Genomic DNA, 21,402 nt, shown 5'->3' on the forward strand with positions numbered 1-21,402 from the left:
CCATGACTATTAAATTTTCGTCTCCCTTCACTACCTGAATAATTTCTTTTATCTCGTCATACATTTCATCTATTTCTTCATCATCTCCAGAGCTAGTTGGCATATAAACTTGTACTACTGTAGTAGGCATGGGCTTTGTGTCTATCTTGGCCACAATAATGCGTTCACTATGCTGTTTGTAGTAGCTAACCCGCACTCCTATTTTTTAATTCATTATTAAACCTACTCCTGCATTACCCCTATTTGATTTTGTATTTATAACCCTGTAATCACCTGACCAAAAGTCTTGTTCCTCCTGCCACCGAACGTCACTAATTCCCACTATATCTAACTTTAACCTATCCATTTCCCTTTTTAAATTTTCTAACCTACCTGCCCGATTAAGGGATCTGACATTCCATGCTCCGATCCGTAGAATGCCAGTTTTCTTTCTCCTGATAACGACGTCCTCCTGAGTAGTCCCCGCCCGGAGATCCGAATGGGGGACTATTTTACCTCCGGAATATTTTACCCAAGAGGACGCCATCATCATTTAATCATACAGTAGAGCTGCATGTCCTCGGGAAAAATTACGGCTGTAGTTTCCCCTTGCTTTCAGCCGTTCGCAGTACCAGCACAGCAAGGCTGTTTTGGTTAATGTTACAAGGCCAGATCAGTCAATCGTCCAGACTGTTGCCCCTGCAACTACTGAAAAGATTCAGATGTACCAGTACTGTATTATCTCATAATTGGTTCTTTATTATGGCATAATGCCATACTTACTAGACGATAAAAACGTGCACTTGAAATGTAGCGAACAGTTGAAACTAGGCAATAGTGTGGAATTAAACACTTCTTTTCAAATAAACTGACTGCCTCAGCAGAAAAGATTAATTAAAGTCAAATTTCTTTAACAAACCAACAAAGATAACTTCATTGTTCTGCAAGGCGATTAACACTTGACTGTCATAGAGGTAGAAACAAAATAAAATCTGAAACTAATAACTTATTTTAGCCTTCCGTAATTATGAGTATGTATTTTAATTCACTTGATAGCTCCCGACCACAGAAATCTGTTTTGTTTTCATTTGACGTGAGAGCAATAAACGAAGAGGAAACAGCAAAATCACTTAACGTAAACACGGGTCACGTAGAGACTACCACCTCCCCACTAGAACTCAGACTGATCTGTGCACCAGGTCCGGATCTATGATATTTCCCATCCCTCGAGCGTTAAGGTAGGATGCCAAAAATTTAAAAAAATCGACTTTTCAAAAATATCTTCGTATTGTAGCGCACGTCTTTCTGAAGTGTCTGATACATAAAACATATATGATCGAGGCAACGTAAGACACGTTATTTGGTCTTAAGCGTGTCAAAATGCAGTGCCACGCCTCTTCATACAGCATTCTTCTATGGCACGTCACTGTATTTCGCTGTGGATTTCAAATGTATAATATTTTGTAATGGATGTCATCAAACCTGTATTGAGGACAGTGGAAATTAAAATGCCCTGTGGTGCCTCTCCTGATCCCAGTTGACCTGTTTGACATCTTACCTCTCTCTTTTTTTTTTTAAAAAAAAACCTTGCAATTAATACTTGGTGGGATTATTTGTGACCGGCAGAACAAGAACTCTTCAGAAATTTGCAGTCTCAACTGCCTATTAGCTAATAACTTGCTGTTCTGTGTGACATAAAATTATATATAGGATACATAAAAGGAGTAAAGACAAGAGACAAGCAAGACAGTACACATTTCTTCAATCCTTACATCCTAGCTTTTTTTTCCCTCTCTAATCTTGCTGCAGCTTTATATGGCGTACTGTCCTTTCTGGGAAAGAATCTATTATACCATCAAAGTTCGGCAACGTTTTGCTACATGAAAAAAGGAAATGTCGTTGTCTAACATCAGAAAAGCTGTTAATACAAATAGTACCCAAGACTGGTGTGGTTTCTCGATCTGATTACGTGTATTTTGTCACTGTCTGCTAGATAAAACAAAATAGGCCTGCCTAATATTGCAGCAGTTGTTACACACACCAAATAAACGAGACTGTTTTGGCACAAATGGTCATTTTTATAACACGACAGAATATAATTCAGGAAGCACCAATATCAAAAGCCCATTAGGCCTACTACGAGCAAAAAGTTTTATGTTAGGAAATAATTTCACATTTCATTCATACTCTCTAGCTTCAGAAGCGTGAGATCGAAAAGTAGTAGTACGTAATTTTTATATAAATTTGGAATCGTCATATACTTCTGTAATTTGTGACAGTCTCCGTTTGTTCTCCTTCCTCGTTCTAACAAACAATCTTGTCATCACTAATTCTGTAACTATTCCTGCCAGTGTCAAAATTTTTCTCTGGTTAACTTCCCTAACCCTGCCACAATCACCAGTTTAGTTATCCCGCATTTGTTCTTCGGTCACGCGTTATTAAGAGCTCGTACAACGCATTTTCTGCGCTACTCCCAGAATAGAACTTTAGCGGCTGCTAGTGTACCAGTCTGGCCAAAAATTTTCTGTCAAAATTTCATTTTCTTGGATACACGGAGAAGACAACACGTAATCTTGGTTGCCTGTTATTCCTGTTAGTCGTTTATTTCCACTCTGGTAGCCTGAATCGATGTAATTCACTAGTAATTATAACAACGCTGATGATTTGCAAACCCAGTCAACCAGGAACAGTTTACAGCGATTGTCATTCACCCTTTCGGCTTTATTCGCTCAGCTCGTATAGACCTGTCCCCTTTTGTCTGCAGGAAAGTATTTTTCTAGATGCGATGGAGATTCCCCTGGCAGAGACATCACGTACACTACGCAAGCATTCAAAAATCAGTTTACAATTCATTCAGAAATCAACCTAGAATTTGATCAAAAAAGTTCAAAAACCAACAGGGATGCGCTCAAAATCATATGAGTAATCGATAGACCAACGTGCACTGGATACTAGGTTCTTTGTGAAACGAGGTCTTTTTCCTCAATAATATGAATTTGGTGCTCCCCCCCCCCCCGCCCCCCTCGAAACTGCCGCCCGGGACAGATAGTTACCCCTGTTTGCCCCCACTCCCTAGTTTCGGGCCTGTTGTGCATACGTGAATCTGCCAGCTTAGGTGCACCAGTAAAATTTTTCCGGATAGCATCTGGCTGCTTGCTGCTATTGCTTATACAGCTAACTGCCACACTTCTGTAGCCAGAAGTGGGAGAAGGTACTACTCATACGCGACTCAACTGCACGTGCGCATAAACTCGCCCGCAACCGCTCAAACAAATCTAATGTAAACAGTTGTGACATCACGCTCATCGGAGGCAATTTGTTGTTATAAAACATTGCATAGTCTTCCTAAAGCCTTGACACAATTTTGCTGTTGGCAGACACTTGTACGAGCACTGTGTTTTGTTCCTGTATATGGCGCATTTCCTTTGCAACTTAGGTTTTATTTTCGTTTTTTTTCTCTTGTTCGTGTTTTATTGCTCCAGTATTATTCTGCAGTAGCGAGATACAGTAATATTCTTTGTTATAGTATTGGTTCTTAATAGTCAAATTTACAAAAATGTAACCAAAAACTAAAACAATGAAAAATTCCCAGAATTATAAAAAATTTCCGGGTTTTTCCCAGTTTTCTCCCGGATGAAAAAATTCCCGGGTTTTTCCCGGATCTCCCAGTTGTCCCGGGTCGTATACACCCTGAGCCTACATCCATCTGAATCTGCTTAGTGTATTCATCTCTTGGTCTCCCTCTACGATTTTCACCCTCCACGCTGCCCTCCAATACTAAACTGGTGATCCCTCGATATCTCAGAACATGTCCTACCAATCGATCCCTTCTTCTAGTCAAGTTGTACCACAAGCTCCTCTTCTCCCCAACTCTATTCAATACCTCTTCATTAGTTATGTGATCTACCCATCTAATCTTCAGCATTCTTCTGTAACATAATGCCATGAATAGTGTAAATCATCAGTATCTGAGCTATAGTGAGGCTGTGAAACTAGTACCTAGGAAATTCGATGGGGACAGGGTCAGCTTTCTGAGTTTTTAGATAACTGTGACAGTGCCTATGAGCTGGCCGAATCGAAAGCTAGGAAACTATTTTCTAAAATATATTATAGGACAAATCATTGGACAGCCTCTAGTAAGTTAGAAGTAAGAGGTCAAACAGAGACTTGGTCCACTGTGGTCTGACGGGGCACCCATGTTATTACAATACAATTCCATTTCCGTTAAACAATGAAGCAGGTAATGAATAATGTTGGTTTTAGTAGTAATGAAGTAGTTGGTAAACTGGGCCAGTTGGTATTCATTAAAGGATTGCTTCACGACTGAATAAAGACAGTGATGCATGTACATGAGGAATGGGTAACCATTATCAGAAGTAATTGATTTGGCATTAACAAAAGAATGCGCGATCAAATTCGATCAGGAAAGCTACAAGGCAGTCACACTCCCAAAATAGGCCCACAAAATAGTGAGAAAGTGTTTTAATTGTGGGAAGTATGGCCCTATGGTGCGCAATTGCAGACAAAGACTCCATATATGTAAAATTAACCACTCACAGACAGCACACCCCCAATCGGAATGGTCCAGTTAAGCTGTTACTGATAATTATGTTCGACAGTACAGAGCAGATGGTTTATGGTCCGAGTGCCCTCCCCCCTCATCACCCCCTAAGTCAGATGTACACAGTGTAATTCACACCTGTGGTGTTAAATTACACTTTGTACATCTGACTTGGGGGTGGGGGAGGGGTGGGGGGCATCTCCTCTGTACTGTCGAACATCATTATCAGTAACAGCGCACGTGCCCACACGTGCATACACGCTCATGTAGACAAGCAAATCCAGTTACTTGTTTTACATGTCACCGAACAGGGCATTATGTGAGAGACTGCAATGAGAGCTGGTGGGTGAACCTATACAGGAAGAACACATTCGGAAACAGCGAGCACAGTGCAGCAGTCACTTCACGCTGTGTTGGTGATAATATATACAGCATACTGCACAAGAAAGAATACTGCATACAATTACAAAGTGTTAACACTAACAGTACTCACGTGAATTTATGAATCAATAGTGGAGCCCACGTGAGTTTGATTAAAGCCACCACTTTAGAAAGAAAGAATGGGGACCTGAGAAGAGCTGCAACAACTCAAAGCATAGCAAACAAAGAGATCTGACCCAAAACACAAGTTAAGCTGAATCCACATAGCAAGATGGGCATTGAATATGCTCAGGATTTTCAGATTATAGGCGCACACACACACAGATTTACCTTTTGAGAGATTACTAGGACAGGATTTCCTAGGAAGGCATAAAGTTTTAATTAACTATGAACACACGAGAATTAGATTATGGGAAAGATGGTTAGAGCTGAGGGAAGCCAAAAAGGCGGCAAAGATATCAAAACAGAATTGGCAATAAATACAACTGTTGAGACCTGGGGAACCAGTTACACATTTGTAACCACACATGGGCGTACAAGGGACTGCGAACCAATAGATAGCAAGACAGAGGCGTTTTGAGACAGGAAAGTAAAATAGTCCTGGGTTCAATAACAGAGCCACCAGCTGCTACGAACCACGTGAACTGAGTTTTACATAAGAGGACAAATATAGCTCCATTACGAGACCAGTCTACTCATGTGCTGTCACCTTCCACCATCAGCGAACAACAGAAGGAAAGCTCACAAGGAAATGCATGACAAACAGAGAAATACGAATGCGAAGGATTCCAGCCAGCAGAATTTACCAGCAATTACACACAGAGGAGAAACTGTAATCTGTTCTTGGGAAGAATGTTTAGTGAAGATGTGCATAGCGCAGGTACTAGTGGCAGAAGTTCCGACTCACAAGCAAGAAATTCAACATGGTGTGCACATTTCAGAAGTGCTAGAGACTGTTCAATAAGAAACTCAGTGTATTTAACACTTGGGATCAAGACATTCGATTAGAGTTGCCTGAAGCATTCACAGAACAAACCACCCCCCCACCCCACCCCTCCCCAGTAGTTACAAAATTCAATAAGTTGCAACCAAACAGAAGGTCATGACGAAGTCGGGACTCAGTCTGCTTAAGGAAAATATTTGACTCAAACATTTAAGTAGTGAATAAAAATCATCTTCGGTGGGGGTATTGTTTGATGGTTTCTGCTTTGGCAGGGTCAGGTTGTAATCCCGAAGCTGTTAATATGTGCCCTAAGAAAGTGACTTTGGTTTGCATGACTTTGCACTTATCTACTTGCGACTTCAAATATCCTTGCCTCAATCACATAAGCTTGAGGGGATATGTGCTGCATACAATGATACATTTCACTTGCCTCGGGATGTGTTACATCACACCACATTGGTGAAACACAGCATACCTCCGATACAGGAGGCAGAAGACATGATCATAAATCAGAGGCCATACCAAATACCACAAATTCAGAAAGAAGTTTCAGAGGATGCTAGCAAATGGGATAATATTCCATCATACCAGTCCCTGGAATTTTTCTCTTCTCGTGGTACCTGAAAAATCAGACACCAGTGATCGACAAAAGTGGTGAGTAGTAGCTGATAATACAGGGTGTATACGCGGACAAGGAAAAAAAATTCCCGGATTTCTCCCGGATCTCCCGGTTAAAAATACACTTCCTTCCGGGTGGAAACATAGTTTTTAGCTGTTAATTGACAGTATATTTTCTTTCAGCACTGTATAACTTATCAATCCTTTGAATGGTTATGGTTTTATACACGGGCGTAGAACTACCGGCGCTTTGGAAAACGAAACTCAGGAAGGAAAAAAAACCTTTTGGAAAGATGTTTGATGTGCAATAACATGTACGCTGCATATGTTTGTATTACGAAAGTATAAATTCGAATTCCACCAAACACCGCATGTTACTTTCCGAAGCATTGAAATCGAGATTGCGATGCGTTTTTGTAAGCCAGTCATAGCTCATGTCACGTGATCTCGCCAGCCGATGACAGCGGATATTCAGAGCTTCGGACACATGGCGTAGTCATCCAATAGCAACATCACTGTTAAGTAGCGTGAACATACGAACAGGAAAATTTAATGGTTTAAAGTAATATATATAATGGTGCTGCAAGAAAAACAAAGCTTTCGCATATAATATTGGTCTCTAAGGCCAATACGCTGCAAGAGAAACTATGATTTCACATATAATGTTGGTCTTTTATGCACGTATTACATTTTAAGATATATCACACAAATGTGGCAGTAAATTTTTTAATAATGACAAAAATGTGTGATTTTCTGGGCTCTAAATTGTTCTAAATGGTTTGTCATTAAAGAGCTGATTTTTAAATGAGTCCCAGATTCCCAGTGAAGTAGGCCTCGGCTTGATATTAAGCTTTTCAATGTGGTTTTCGGGATGTAAATTTTCTTGGGTACCAGTACTTAGTTACCTCATGTTTGTTTCAAAAATATGTTCATTTTGTAGCGCACATCTTTCTGAAGAGTCTGTTATATAAAACATACGTGTCCGAGGAATTGTAAGACATGTTATTTGATCTTAAGCGTGCCAAAGTGCAGCGCCACACCTCTTCACACAGCATTCTTCTACCGCATGTCACTGTATTTCGGTCCGTGAAATTGAAACGTGTATATTTTGTACTGGATGCCATCAAACTATATTCAGGACAGTGGAAAATTAAAATGCCCTATGGTGCCTCTCCTGCCTCAGTCGGCCGGTTTGACATCCTGCCCCTCTTTTTCTTTCTTTTCTTTTTTTTTTAAAAAAAACTCTTCAGAAAATTTGCACTCTTTATTCCCTATTAGCTAACAACTTGCTGCTTTGTGTGATATAAAATTAAGTACAGGATACATAAAACCAGTAAAGACAAGTGGCAAGCAAGACAGTACACATTTCTTCAATCCTTAGCTCCTAGAATTCTTTTTCTCTCTAATCTTGCTAAGCTTTACTGGCGTGCTTTCCTTTCTGCGAAAGAATCTGTTACCTCATCAAAGTTCGTCAAACATTTTGTTACATGAAAAATAGAAATGTCATTGTCTAATACTGAAAAAGCTGTTAATGCAAATAGGCCCAAGACTGGTGTGGTTTCTCGACCTGATTACCTGTATTACTGCAGCAATTGTAACACACGCCAAATAAAGGAGACTGTTTTCACAGAAATGGTCATTTTTATAACACGGCACAACATAATTCACAAAGTACCAACATTGTATGCCTATTAGGCCTCCTACAAGCAAAAAGCTTTACGTTAGGTTATAGTTTTACACTTCATTCATACGCTCCAGTTTCTCAAGCACGAGATCGAAAAGAAGTAGTGCGATATTTTTATATAAATTTGGAATCGTCATATTCTTCCATAATTTAAGTAATGTCACCGTTTCTTCTCCTTCCTCGTTCTAACAAACAGTGTCGTCATCACTAATTCTGTATCTATTCCTGCCAATGTCAAAGCTTATTCGCCGATTTACTTCACTAACTCTGCAAGAATCACCAGTTTAGTTATCCCGCGATTATTCTCTGGTTAGGCATTGTTACGTTTTCGTATTACGTGTTTTCCGTGCTACTTCCAGAATAGACCTTAAAGCGGCTGCTAGCCGGAGACTGTACAACTGGCCCTTGTTAGTATAGCGATCTGGCCAAAAATTTTCTGTCAAAATTTAATTTTCCTGGATACACCGGGAAGATAATATTTAATCTTTCTTACCTATTATTCCTGTTAGTCATTTATTCGCACTCTGGTAGTCTGAATCTATGGATTTCACTGGTAATCATAACAACGCTCATAATTCGCAAACCCAATCAACCACATAATCAGACAGTGGTTGGCTTTCTTTCGTTCGGCTATTCTCTGCTCAGCTCGTATAGCCCCTTTTGTCTGAAGGGAAATTTTATTTCTAGATGTGACGAGGATTCCACTGGCAGAGACATCACGTACACTATGCACCCATTCACAAATCAACTTATGATTCATTCAGAAATCAACTTAGAATGTGTTCAACAATGTTCAAAAACCGACAGGGACACGTTTCAAAGTCATACGAATAATCGATAGACCAACGTGCGCTGGATGCTAGGCGCTTTTTGAAACAAGGTTTTTTCCTCAAGAATATGAATTTGCCCCTTCCACTCCTAGATCCAGGGCTGCTGCACGAATCTTGCAGCTTGTGACTTCATGTTCATCTGAGGAAATTTGTTGTTACGAAGCATTGCAAAGTCTCCCTAAAGCCTTTGACGCATTTTGCTGTTGGCAGACGCTTGTATGAGCACTGTGTTTTGTTGCTGTACATGGTGCATTTCCTTTGCAATTTAAGTTTTATTTTAGTTTTTTCTCTCGTTCATGTTTTATTGCTGCAGTATTATTCTGCAGTAGCAGGATACAGTAATATCCTTTGTTAGAGTATTGGTTCTTACCAGTGAAAATTGCAAAAAATTCACTGAGAACAAAAACAATGAAAAATTCCCGGAATTCAATAAAATTCCCGGGTTTTTCCTGGTTTTCTCCCGGATGAAAAAATTCCCCGGGTTTTTCCCGGATATGCCGGTTGTCCCGGGCCGTAGACACTCTGTAATAGAAGACTCAATGATATTTCCCTCAAAATGTTATTGAGGATCTGCCTAGTAAAATTGAATCACAGCAAAGAATTACTTTCTGAGGATGGTCAGTGAGTCACTGTTCCATATGGGGATATTCGCGATCTATAATATGCTGTGCGAAAATCTGCATAACCAATACTGTCATGAACAGAAGTCCATCCAGGAAATTGGTCAGATATATGCACATGGATAACTCCAAAATCAATGAAGTTGCAGAGGAGGAAGAGAGATCTGTTAGACTTTCACCATTTCCAGTCAAAGAAATGTGGAGAGAGCGAAGTCAGACACCACAACCCTCCAGTGTGATGGAATCAGGTGTGCCAATGGAAGAATCTCCAAAACTGTGCACAGACAAAATAAAAATCTCACTTTTAGCGGAATGAAACTAAACTGTGAGCGAAATGGACTCCTCATGTAATACTGTAATGTAGTACATGTGTAAAATGATAACACAGAAAGTTTAACAATTATATACTCAAAAAGTTTAATAAGTATATACTCAGTGGTAAAACAGAAATTAAACTCAGAGCAAAATGGACGCATCAAATACCAGTGTAATGTAATAAATATGTTAAGTGTTAACATAAAAGTGTAATGACTGTACACACACAGTGATAAAATTGAAATGACAACGATGGAAATGAATAAAACCGATAGTCAAGAATGACTCACTACATGAGCATAGAGTATTGCTGTTGTGTAAAATGTGTTAAATGTATTCAAGAAAGATTTTGCGTATATTTTATGAACTGTGTATCATGTGAAATGGACTTGCCACCAGGGTAGAACTATATAGCGTTTTTCAATGTACACTTTCACCATGTAAACAATGTAACATGTTTTGTGGATGCAATAAAAAGAAGACTGCTCCAATGGCACAGGAAATAGGAACAGAAATTTTATAAACTCTGAGGTCAGAGCTTATAAAATTTCGCCATGGGGATGGGAGGTGTTGCAAACCTCAGTTCTATCAAACATCTTCATTAGAAAATTTGAGAATGATTCCACTGAGACAGTCCAGAAATTGGTTACAAGGAAGCTCAGTGTTTGAAATATGACAACAGTGCAAGCCGACTTCGAGGCGCATTGTGACAAAGGCAGAGTTACACTCAGGGCTATTTGACTGGCCACATGCTGAGAAGCAGTCAGCAACAGAAAGAAATCTCCAGACATGACCAAATATGGTAATGGAAGAACACTGTGTGTGTGACCAGTAGCTCGGGGTGTGCTGGAAGCAGGCTTAGGGGACATACAAATAGGAGCACATCAACACACAACTAAGAGTAGATACCTTAGGCTCCAGTCGACACCATCTCTGTGTCACATGTTGCCAGATATTAGACTTAGATTATTTGACTAGCTTCGGCACCAGTTGTTGCTATGAAGATAGGTTTTTTGAGCAGCAGATTGGCTACTGATGAGAAGTTAGGTTGGGAGATAGTGACAGAGGAGTCTTCAACTGTTATGTACCAAGTAGCGGCACTTAGAATTTATACCCTGATTTCTTAATTATCTTCACTGAGTCCCATACTCTGCACCATTTATAGCTTGTATGTAACAGCTGTCAGAGTTCAACAAGCAGCCCATGCCATCTTCCACTTGTTGAGTACTCACCTGAGGTAAGACCCCAGCTACTGTAGCTACATGTCCTTGTAACACCTTCTCATGGGATGACAAACAGCAATGGAGTGCTTTATTTCCATATGCATGAACATAAAAAACTGAGAATTTATATAAATCATTATTCCTTGGTTTTAGTTGTTGATTGATGTATTCAAATCAAATGGAGATTTTTCTCAGCTAAAAGCAAACGGAATTGGAATCTGTGAATTATTCTGCAGATAATTGTAGAAAGAGAGAATAACTGGATCTCGTGGCTCAAAACAAGCTACCTTTACCTCTAATATGTTGCAGATGAAATTACATAAAAATATGGTCATAGGATCCTCAAACTGCCACCAAATCACTGCCACTTCAGTTCCACCAAACTCATAAGAGCTCTAGTTAAAAGTTATGTAGAAAGGAACAACAAAACATATACATCAGCAGAGATGGAAAGATTGACAAAAGATGCTATAAACTTTGTTGTCATATTGGCAGACTCCTCTACCACATGCAAAGGAAGTAATAATGAAAGCATCGAAGAATGAAGAAACTGAAGATGTTATTTCATCAAATTCTGACAGCAGTTTCTATGACCACGCAGTAAATATGGAAAATTATGAGATACAAGTGGTCTGCATCCATTAGTGGTATAATGTGTAACCAAAACTTCAACTGTGTACATCACCCACCATTTTCTCCACTTATTTAGATTATTTGTTACTTTGCAATGTGTGACAGAACGCTCGTCTTATTGCTGTTACTCACCTAAAACATATGATTTTGATATCTTAAAGCATCTCCGCCCCTATAGCAGCAGCAGCCCCACCACTGCCCTCCCTACTGCCACAAAGATGTTTGCACAGTCATCAAGTAGACTGTGTGTAATCTTAGGCTTTCCAAGTGAATCAGATGTTTGTACCATTGTCAAGTGTCCAGCCAGGTGGAGTCCTTTTTATAACACAAGATTTCTACAGCACACCTTGCTGTCATCCTTAGATGATACCTATCGAGTAAGTATCTTGGCTATATCCTACCTCCTTTATACTCTAATCACCCACCACCCCTTCCTCCATTACCAGTTGCACATCGCAACAGGTGGAGTTGTGAGTGGGATAGTGCTGCCAGATGCTGGGTGTGAAATCTGTTTGAAAAAAAAGGTTCAAATGGCTCTGAGCACTATGGGACTTAACATCTGAGGTCATCAGTCCCCTAGAACTTAGAACTACTTAAACCTAACTAACCTAAGGACATCACACACATCCACACCCGAGGCAGGATTTGAGCCTGTGACCGTAGCGGTCGCGCGGTTCCAGACTCAAGTGCCTAGAACCACTGTCACACCAGCCGGCAAATCTGTTTCCTCAGTATTCCTGTGGTTTACATTGGGTGCAGAAGTTGCTCTCGGCTGACATTGTGATTTTAGTTGGCTGAGTGCTGAGTCTCAAGTTTTGCTGATAGTGAACCTGGCATCTCTGTTGACCAGCCCCTTGTACTGTGTGGAGAAGAAAGTCATCAACACTGATTTTTAGCTGCCAGCTGCCATCATTCTTCACAGTGTGAGGATGCGCTAGGTACACTGGTACACAGGGCCCATACAACACTGGACAAAAAAAAGACTACGAAGGGAGCTCAACTATGTCAAGCATGTTTTCAAGAAGCACAGATACAATGAGAGACAAATCAATGTGCTTTCAGGTAGAAAGTACTAGCCCAGCAGACAGAAAACAATGAAAGACAATGGCTTATCTGCCATATGCTGGCAGCCTATAAGAAGAATCGGTATAAAGGTTCAATGTAAATATTAAATGCATTTTCCACCCTCTTCCGAAAATGTGTGCCCTATTGGGTATGGTGCAAGATGATTTGGGGATCCGTAAACCAGGTGTTTACTATATTCCAAGTAAATGCAGTAAGGCATGTGTCGAGGACACTGTACGGACAATCAAAGAAAGATGCAAGGAATGCAGAAAACACACCAAATTCAAGCAACCAGCAAAATCTGTTGTTACAACACATGGCATGGCTACAGGGGACAAAATGAAGTATGAAGAAATTGAACTGCTAAGACACACCACATTATTTTGGGACAGTATTCTGAAGGAGGCTATTGAAATGAGAGTGGCTGACAGGCTGAGCAGCAGAGGCACTGAGTTCACTCCCAGCAGGCTTGGGACCCACCATTCTTCCAGCTAAAATCAAAGCATCGTACAAGAGCGATTCCCGCACCCAAAGCACCACAGGAGCACTGAGGGGCCAGAATTTGTGCCCAGCATCCAGTGGTACTGTCCTCCACTACTCCACCTGTGACCTTCCTTGTGACCATCAGTGGAGGAGGCAATAAGAGTATAAAGGAGGTCAGATGTAGCAAAGACACTCATTCTACAGGTAACACCTGAAGATGGCTAGGTACGCTGCTGAAAAATCACATTACGAAAAGGACTGTACCCAGCTGGACAACATTACAAACAATAAGTAGATGACTTGTTTCTTTTTTTGATGCATGTGCAACCATTGAGTGCATGAACAAGTAGTATGTCATTTATGAGCTGCCAACTCTGCTCCCCAGCGCTGACATCTGTCAGTCGCAAAGTAATTTTGATGGGAGTCTAGTGCAGTATCATGGGTAGAGAGGCCATTCAGTACTGGACAAACATTTATATCATTTGGGGTATAAAAAAATGGTTCAAATGGCTCTTAGCACTATGGGACTCAACTTCTGAGGTCATTAATCCCCTAGAACTAACCTAAGGACATCACACACATCCATGCCCGAGGCAGGATTCGAACCTGCGACTGTAGCGGTCTCACGGTTCCAGACTGCAGCGCCTAGAACCGCACGGCCACTTCTGCCGGCTTTTGGAGTATAGTTCAGTACAATGGATAGAGAGGCCATTCAGTACTAGACAAACATTTATATCATAGATTACATAACCATCTATAAAGAATGTTGAGTATTAATGTATTGCTTTCCTGAGTACTTCTGGTGAGAAAATTAACAACATAACTAATGTTGATTCTCTATTCCCAAACAACACAGTTTGTTTTTGAAGTGCTACTGCCAAGCATAGTTTTTCAAGTCTCTATTCCCCCTCATTAAAGTTTATATTGTGAGAGTTTTAACAGACTTAAAATTACTCTGTACAATACGTGTGCACATCAGCTTCTGTGTTAGTGATTAATGGGGAGTACATTACGTAAGAGAGAGAAAACTGTAGATAAAATGGAGGCAATACCACTACAAAAAGTAAACAATAACACAAGCTAGTAGTTTTATAGAACACACTTCAAATGTTTTGGTTGAAAAAGGAAACCTCACACTAAATCTAATGTCAATAATATTATCAACAATACTAGAAAGGACAGATTGCTACTCTCTTTGAAGATGACATGTTGAGTTGCAGACAGGTACAACGAAAAGATTGTTACACATTTAACTTTCGGCCTAAGCCTTTTTCAGAACCCCCCCCCCCCCCCCCCCCCACACACACACACATATACCTGCACAAGCAAGCACACCTCACACACACATGACCATCATCTCCAGCCACTCAGGCCAGAATGCAATTGTTGTGATGAACAAAAGCAGCAATCCAGAGAGCGGCGGGGAAGGGGCAAAGTTTCAGCCCTTCCCAGAACCTCTCCTCTGAATCAATTTGCCTCCTCATCCCTATGAACCACCACTCACCCACCTTCTACATGCTCCACAAACCAAACAATCCTGAACACCCCCCACTGTAGCTGGTTATTGTGCCTCCAATGAAAGAATGTCAGCTCGCATTAACCAAAACCTCCAACCAATTTCCAGTAATTTAGCATCCAATGCCAAAGATCCCAAAAAATTCCTTCACCAACACTCCACCATCCACACCTCTTTGCCCCCTGGATCCCTAATCTTCACTGTTGATGCCACCTCCCTATACACCAGTATCCCTCATGTCCATTGTCTTACTGCTGTTGAATACTATCTTTCTCAATGTCCTTTACACTCCAAACCCACTCCCTCTTTCCTCTTACACCCTATTAACTTTATCCTAACTCACAACTACTACCCCTTTGAAGGGAAGGTATACAGACAAATCAGCAGCACAGCCATGGGCACCCACATAGCATCATCCTATTCCAACCTGCTATTGGCCATCCAGAGGGAATCTTCGTAGCCTCCAAAAACCCCTGGTCTGGTTCAGGTTCACTGATGACATCTTCGTGAGCTGGACTCTGGGCCAAGACACCCTATTCTCTTTCCTTCACAACCCTAACTCATTCTCAGCCATCTGCTTCACCTGGTCCTCCTCAACTCAGTGTGCCACTTTCCTGATGACCTACTCTTTGATGGCTCCATCTGCACCTCTGTGCACATCAAACCCACCAACAGTACCTGCTTTTTGGCAGCTGCCATCCATTTCACATCCAAAAATCCATCCCATACCACCTGGCCACCCAGGAACAGTGTATCTGTGAAGATGAAAACTCCCCTGCCCAGTTTGCTGAAGGTCTCCCTTCACAGACAGGCACTAACCCACCCACACACACCTGGTCCACAAACAGATCTCCTGTGCCATATCTACACACAACCCGGATCCTCCCACTACTCCCAAGAACCAGCTACAAAGGAGTGCACCTTTCGTCACCCAATACCACTCTCGATTGGAACAACTGGATCAAATCCTTCATCAAGGTTTTGCTGATCTATAATTATTCCCTGAAATGAGGGACATTGTACCCAGGGTCCTGGCATTTGATATAACATGTAATTACAAACATTTGGACAAGGCTTTTTAGTAAGCTGCTGACAAATGCTGATCACTAATATATAAAGCCAGAAGAACATTGACATGCTATATGATTTAAGTCACTGCCACAGGAGCATACTGTTTATAAATAGAGATTATTACAAGTTAAAATGAAAGCTCTAAATTAATAATACATCTTGAAGTGCATGAATGGAAAATTGAACATACAAGTGAAGATGAGGAGGTTCTGTTGTCCTTTCAACTGGTGAGTGGTAGATATAGCAACAATTTTTAATGGAGGATAAACAAATGTGTAAAATCCTTGAAAAATTAAAATTTTTCGTAGCATATAAAATACTAACTGACCTACAGAAATTAGAAACATCAAAACAGAACACTTACACTACTGGCCATTACAATTGCTACACTACGAAGATGACGTGCTACAGACACGAAATTTAACCGACAGGAAGAAGATGCTGTGATACGCAAATGATTAGCTTTCCGGAGCATTCACACAAGGTTGGTGCCAGTGGCGACACCTACAACGTGCTGACACGAGGAAAGTTTCCAACCGATTTGTCATACACAAACAGCAGTTGACCGGCGTTGCCTGGTGAAACGTTGTTGTTATGACTCGTGTAAGGAGGAGAAATGCGTACCATCACATTTCCGACTTTGATAAAGGTCAGATTGTAGCCTGTCATGATTGCAGTGTATCGTATCGCGACATTGCTGCTCGTGTTGGTCGAGATCCAATGACTGTTAGCAGAATATGGAATCGGTAGGTTCAGGAGGGTAATACAGAACGTCACACTGGATCCCAACGGCCTCGTATCACTAGCAGTCGAGGTGACAGGCGTTTGCAGCAGCATGGACTGTCAGCTCGGAGACCATGGCTGCGGTTACCCTTGACGCTGCATCACGGACACGAACGCCTGCGGCGGTGTACTCAACGACGAACCTGGGTGCATGAATGGCAAAAAGTCATTTTTTCGGATGAATCCAGGTTTTGTTTACAGCATCATGATGGTCGCATCCATGTTTAGCGACATCGCGGTCAATGCACATTGGAAGCATGTATTTGTCATCGTCATACTGGCGTATCACCCAGTGTGATGGTATAGAGTGCCATTGGTTAACGTCTCGGTCACCTCTTGTTCACATTGACGGCACTTTGAACAGTGGACGTTACATTTCAGATGTGTTACGACCCATGGCTCTTCCCTTCATTCGATCCCTGCAAAACCCTACATTTCAGCAGGATAATGTATGACCACATGTTGCAGATCCTGTACGGGCCTCTCTGGATACAGAAAATGTTCGACTGCTGTCCTGGCCAGCACATTCTCCAGATCTCTCACCAATTGAAAACGTCTGGTCAATGGTGGCCAAACAACTGGCTTGTCACAATACGCCAGTCACTACTCTTGATGAACTGTGGTATCATGTTGAAGCTGCATGGGCAGCTGTACCTGTACACGCCATCCAAGCTGTGTTTGACTCAATGCCCAGGCATATCAAGGCTGTTACTACAGACAGAGGCGGTTGTTCTGGGTACTGATTTCTCAGGAGTTATGCACCCAAACTGCGTGAAAATGTAATCACACGTTTATCATCTGCATTTCTTCTTGGTGTAGCAATTTTAATGGCCAGTAGTGTATTTCATTGCAAATGAGAATAATTATTGTGTGTGCTGCTCTGATACGTATTCGTGTAAATATATTAAATTCACTTCACCACAGATTTCCCCCTTCATTATTTAACTATAACACAGCAAACATTCCAGAAATAAAAAAGTATTAATGAACAATATAAAATTCAAATCAGCAATTAATTTTAAGTTTTTGAAAATAGTATGATTTACTGAATTAAACATTTAGTAAGGTTCACAGAAAATGGAAAGAAATTGGTAAGTCAGTCAACATTCTAATGCTAAAAGAGAAAAGTGACCCTGGAATCAGAATGAATTCTTTTGCTTTTGCAGTACTTTTTTCAGTCACAGTAGGGTTATAAACACCATTCCACAATGAATAAAGCTTGACTTCAACAACTAATTAAAAAAGAAAACTCAGAGAATTTGCACTAATTTATTAACTAGACTAGGACTTTTGAGGAATATTTACAGTTGTTCCCATCAAATCGCACACAAAAATGCTGTCCGACACAGTTTAATCTGATTTATTTATTTCTTTTTTTTTTTTTTTTTTTTTTAACTGATATGGGAAAATTGTGGACTGAACATAACAAATGGCACAAGGGAAGACACTTATTCAAACCTGTGACTGACACACGATACCACCAGAGTCTGGGTGACTTGTTAAGTTAGCTCCAACTTTTACTCCTTTGCTGAAAGTACTACACACACCTTTTTGCATATGAGTTTAAATCATTGAACAGCTACTGTCGAACAGTTTGACAAGTTTGGTGGCCCAGTTGCAGAGACTATGCTATTTTGCAACATTCTACAACATCATAATGTTTGACCTTGCTGTTTAATTATGTTTTTTTGTTTTAGTCTCTGTGTATCTTCTTACTACAGTTTGGGGAGACAGCTTCTTATTCTGCATTTCCTGTTATCCTTTACAGTGTTTTCCTAGCAGTCACCCTGGGTATTGCAACTTTCCCTCCACCTGGCTTCCTATGTGGAAGCTATCACAGACTCATCTTATCACAGACTCATCTTATTCCTGCATAAGCTGTCCTTATTCCCATATTCCTTATCATCCTCCTCTGCTGTTCCTTCCTCTAACTATATTGTTCCATCCACATTTATTGCTCATGGAAACCACACATTTTTGTTGTACCACCAAACATCGAGACCTTCAGAGGTGGTGGAACAGATTTCTGTACACAGTGGGTACCTCTAATACCCAGTAGCACGTCTGTATTAATTGTGACATACTATCCACAAGTTCATCAAGGCACTGTTGGTCCAGATTGTTCCACCCCTCAACGTCGATTCAGTGTAGATTCCTCAGAGTGGTTGGTGGGTCATGTTGTCCATAAGTAGCCCTTTTCAGTCTATCCCAGGTATGTCCAGTAGGATTTATGTGTGGAGAACATGTTGGCCACCCTAGTCGAGCGATGTCGTTATCCTGAAGGAAGTCATTCACAAGAGGTGCACGATGGGGGCATAAATTGTTGTCCATGAAGACAAATGCCTCACCAATATGCTGCCAATATGGTTGCACTATCGGTCAGAGGATGGTATTCACATATCACAGCCGATATGGCGGCTTCCATGACCACCAACGGTGTATGTCGGCCCCACGTAATGCCACCCCAAAACATCAGGGAACCTCCACCTTGCACTCACCGGACAGTGTGTCTCTGACAATTGTATGGTTGAAGGCATATGCGATACACATTGGTGAAGAGAACATGATCCCAATCCCGAGTGGTCTATTTGGCATGTTGTTGGGCCCATCTGTACTGCCCTGCATGGTGTTTTGCTTGCAAAGGTGGACCTCGCCATGGGCATCGGGAGTGAAGTTGCACATTATGCAGCCTATTGCGCACAGCTTGAGTCGTAACATGAGGTCCTGTGACTGCACTAAAAGCATTATTCAACATGGTGGCGTTGCTATCAGGATTCCTCCGAGCCATAATCCGTAGGTAGCGGTCATCCACTGCAGTAGTAGCCCTTGGACAGCCTGAGTGAGGCATGTCATCGACAATTCCTGTCTCTCTGTACCTCCTCCATGTCACAACAACACTCCAAGCTGCCTGGACACTTCCCTTGTTGAGAGCCCTTCCTGGCACAAAGTAACAATGTGGATGCGATCGAATTGCAGTACTGACTGTCTAGGCATGGTTAACTACAGACAACACAAGCCGTGTACCTCCTTCCTGGTGGAATGACTGGAACTGATCAGATGTCGGACACCCTCTGTCTAATAGGCGCTGCTCGTGCATGGTTGTTTACATCTTTGGGTGGGTTTAGTGACACCTCTGAACAGTCAAAAGGACTGTGTCTGTGATACAATATCCACAGTAAACTTCTATCTTCAGGAGTTCTGGGAACTGGGGTGATGCAAATCTTTTTGATTTTTTTTTTTTTTTGTGTGTGTGTGTGAGAGAGAGAGAGAGAGAGAGAGAGAGAGAGAGAGAGAGAGGATGCACAACTGAGGCTGAAACCCAGGTTTTGGGAGCAACACATGCACTGCTACAGAATCCCCCCCAAACACACACTTTTTTGTTTGTGCATATGACTGTGACTGGGAGGTTTCCTATAATTCAGATTCGGTGATAAGAAAAAATATAATTTTTTGCAAAACATTATCTCACTTTCTTAAATGAAATTATAGGGAGCTTTTTCTGCATTTACTACAGACTGATGTACAAATCTCTTTAGCACAACACTTCTCTATTTGCAATGCTTTTCTGCATAAAATTAGAGCCCACATCAAGAAAGATAATTAAAAGTTGTTGGTTGCTTTTATTCCTACGTCCCATAAGGATCAACAACTTACATGTTATGTGTAACACATTCCAATAGTAATCTCAAATATATTTCAAGAATGTTACACTGATTTTCAGTATGTGAGCTTAAAAAGAAATGGTAAAAATGCTAGTGTTTACTACCTTCTCTTTACAACTGCTAAGCATGGAGACTATGCTAAGGCAGACTGACTGTACTGAAAGTGCTGGCGACCAGTCTTCAGTCAAAATTGACAAACAGATATGTCCGTTACTATACACATGTGGATGGACTGGAATATTTGGTCCTATGAATGTAACCTGCAAGAAAGCAATAAATTTACCAATACGTAAAAAATTTTAAATTTTTTTCCACAGTAAGACCCACAATATTTTTCCTGAATACACTATAAGAGTAAAGTCATTCAATATATCAAATGCAAGCATTACCTTAAATTTTTATAGCTAAAACAATACCTAATTAATAAAAGAGTAAAGTACTAATTATCTATGAGGATTTCAGATCAATAACCAGTATGAATGAAGCAAGCCTATTTAAGAAACACAACTAAGTTAAAATGATTAATCAATTGAAAATTTGTCATAAGAACAAGAGTGTTGCAGAATGCAGCCAAATTACATTAAGAGAATATGATCACACAAAATTACGGGAATTGAAGATGTCAGTCCACAGAGAGACACTACCATAATTTGACAATGAAGCATACAATTGCTGGAAAAAATTTTTTTTATGCTGTCAGATGTGTGGCATTTAATTGGTGAGCATAGTGCTGCAGGTTATTATTGAAATGCCCATTAGTAATTACAGCAAGTGTGAATCATGGTCATTATTCTTCATTTAAGTTTTCCTTAACTGCTTCTTTGAAACCCATTTTCCTATTTTTTTTCTAAGGAAACACTGTTCAGTTTAAAATTAGCAGACTATTCTCAAGAAACACATCTCCTCCTCCTCCTCCTCCTCCTCCTCCTCCTCCTCAAGGTTTCATATTTTCATCAGTACTAAAATCAGACAAATCATTGTAATTTATATTTTATCCAGCAGAGAGTTATCTAAAAGAAAGTAACTTCTTGTCAC

General features: G+C 40.7%; 1 protein-coding gene across 3 annotated transcripts in view; it reads right to left on the minus strand.

The window, feature by feature from the left end:
• The window catches only part of LOC124605450 (ubiquitin-conjugating enzyme E2 W), a 109,157-nt gene that overhangs the window by 26,937 nt on the left and 60,818 nt on the right, over positions 1–21,402 (minus strand). For all 3 annotated transcript variants that reach the window (XM_047137129.1, XM_047137131.1, XM_047137130.1), the window contains exon 4: positions 20,472–20,627. In XM_047137129.1, coding sequence (XP_046993085.1) covers positions 20,472–20,627 — 156 coding nt within the window. The remainder of the gene's footprint in view (positions 1–20,471; positions 20,628–21,402) is intronic.

The sequence above is a fragment of the Schistocerca americana genome, chromosome 3 (assembly GCF_021461395.2).
Source record: "Schistocerca americana isolate TAMUIC-IGC-003095 chromosome 3, iqSchAmer2.1, whole genome shotgun sequence".
Lineage (NCBI taxonomy): Eukaryota > Metazoa > Arthropoda > Insecta > Orthoptera > Acrididae > Schistocerca > Schistocerca americana.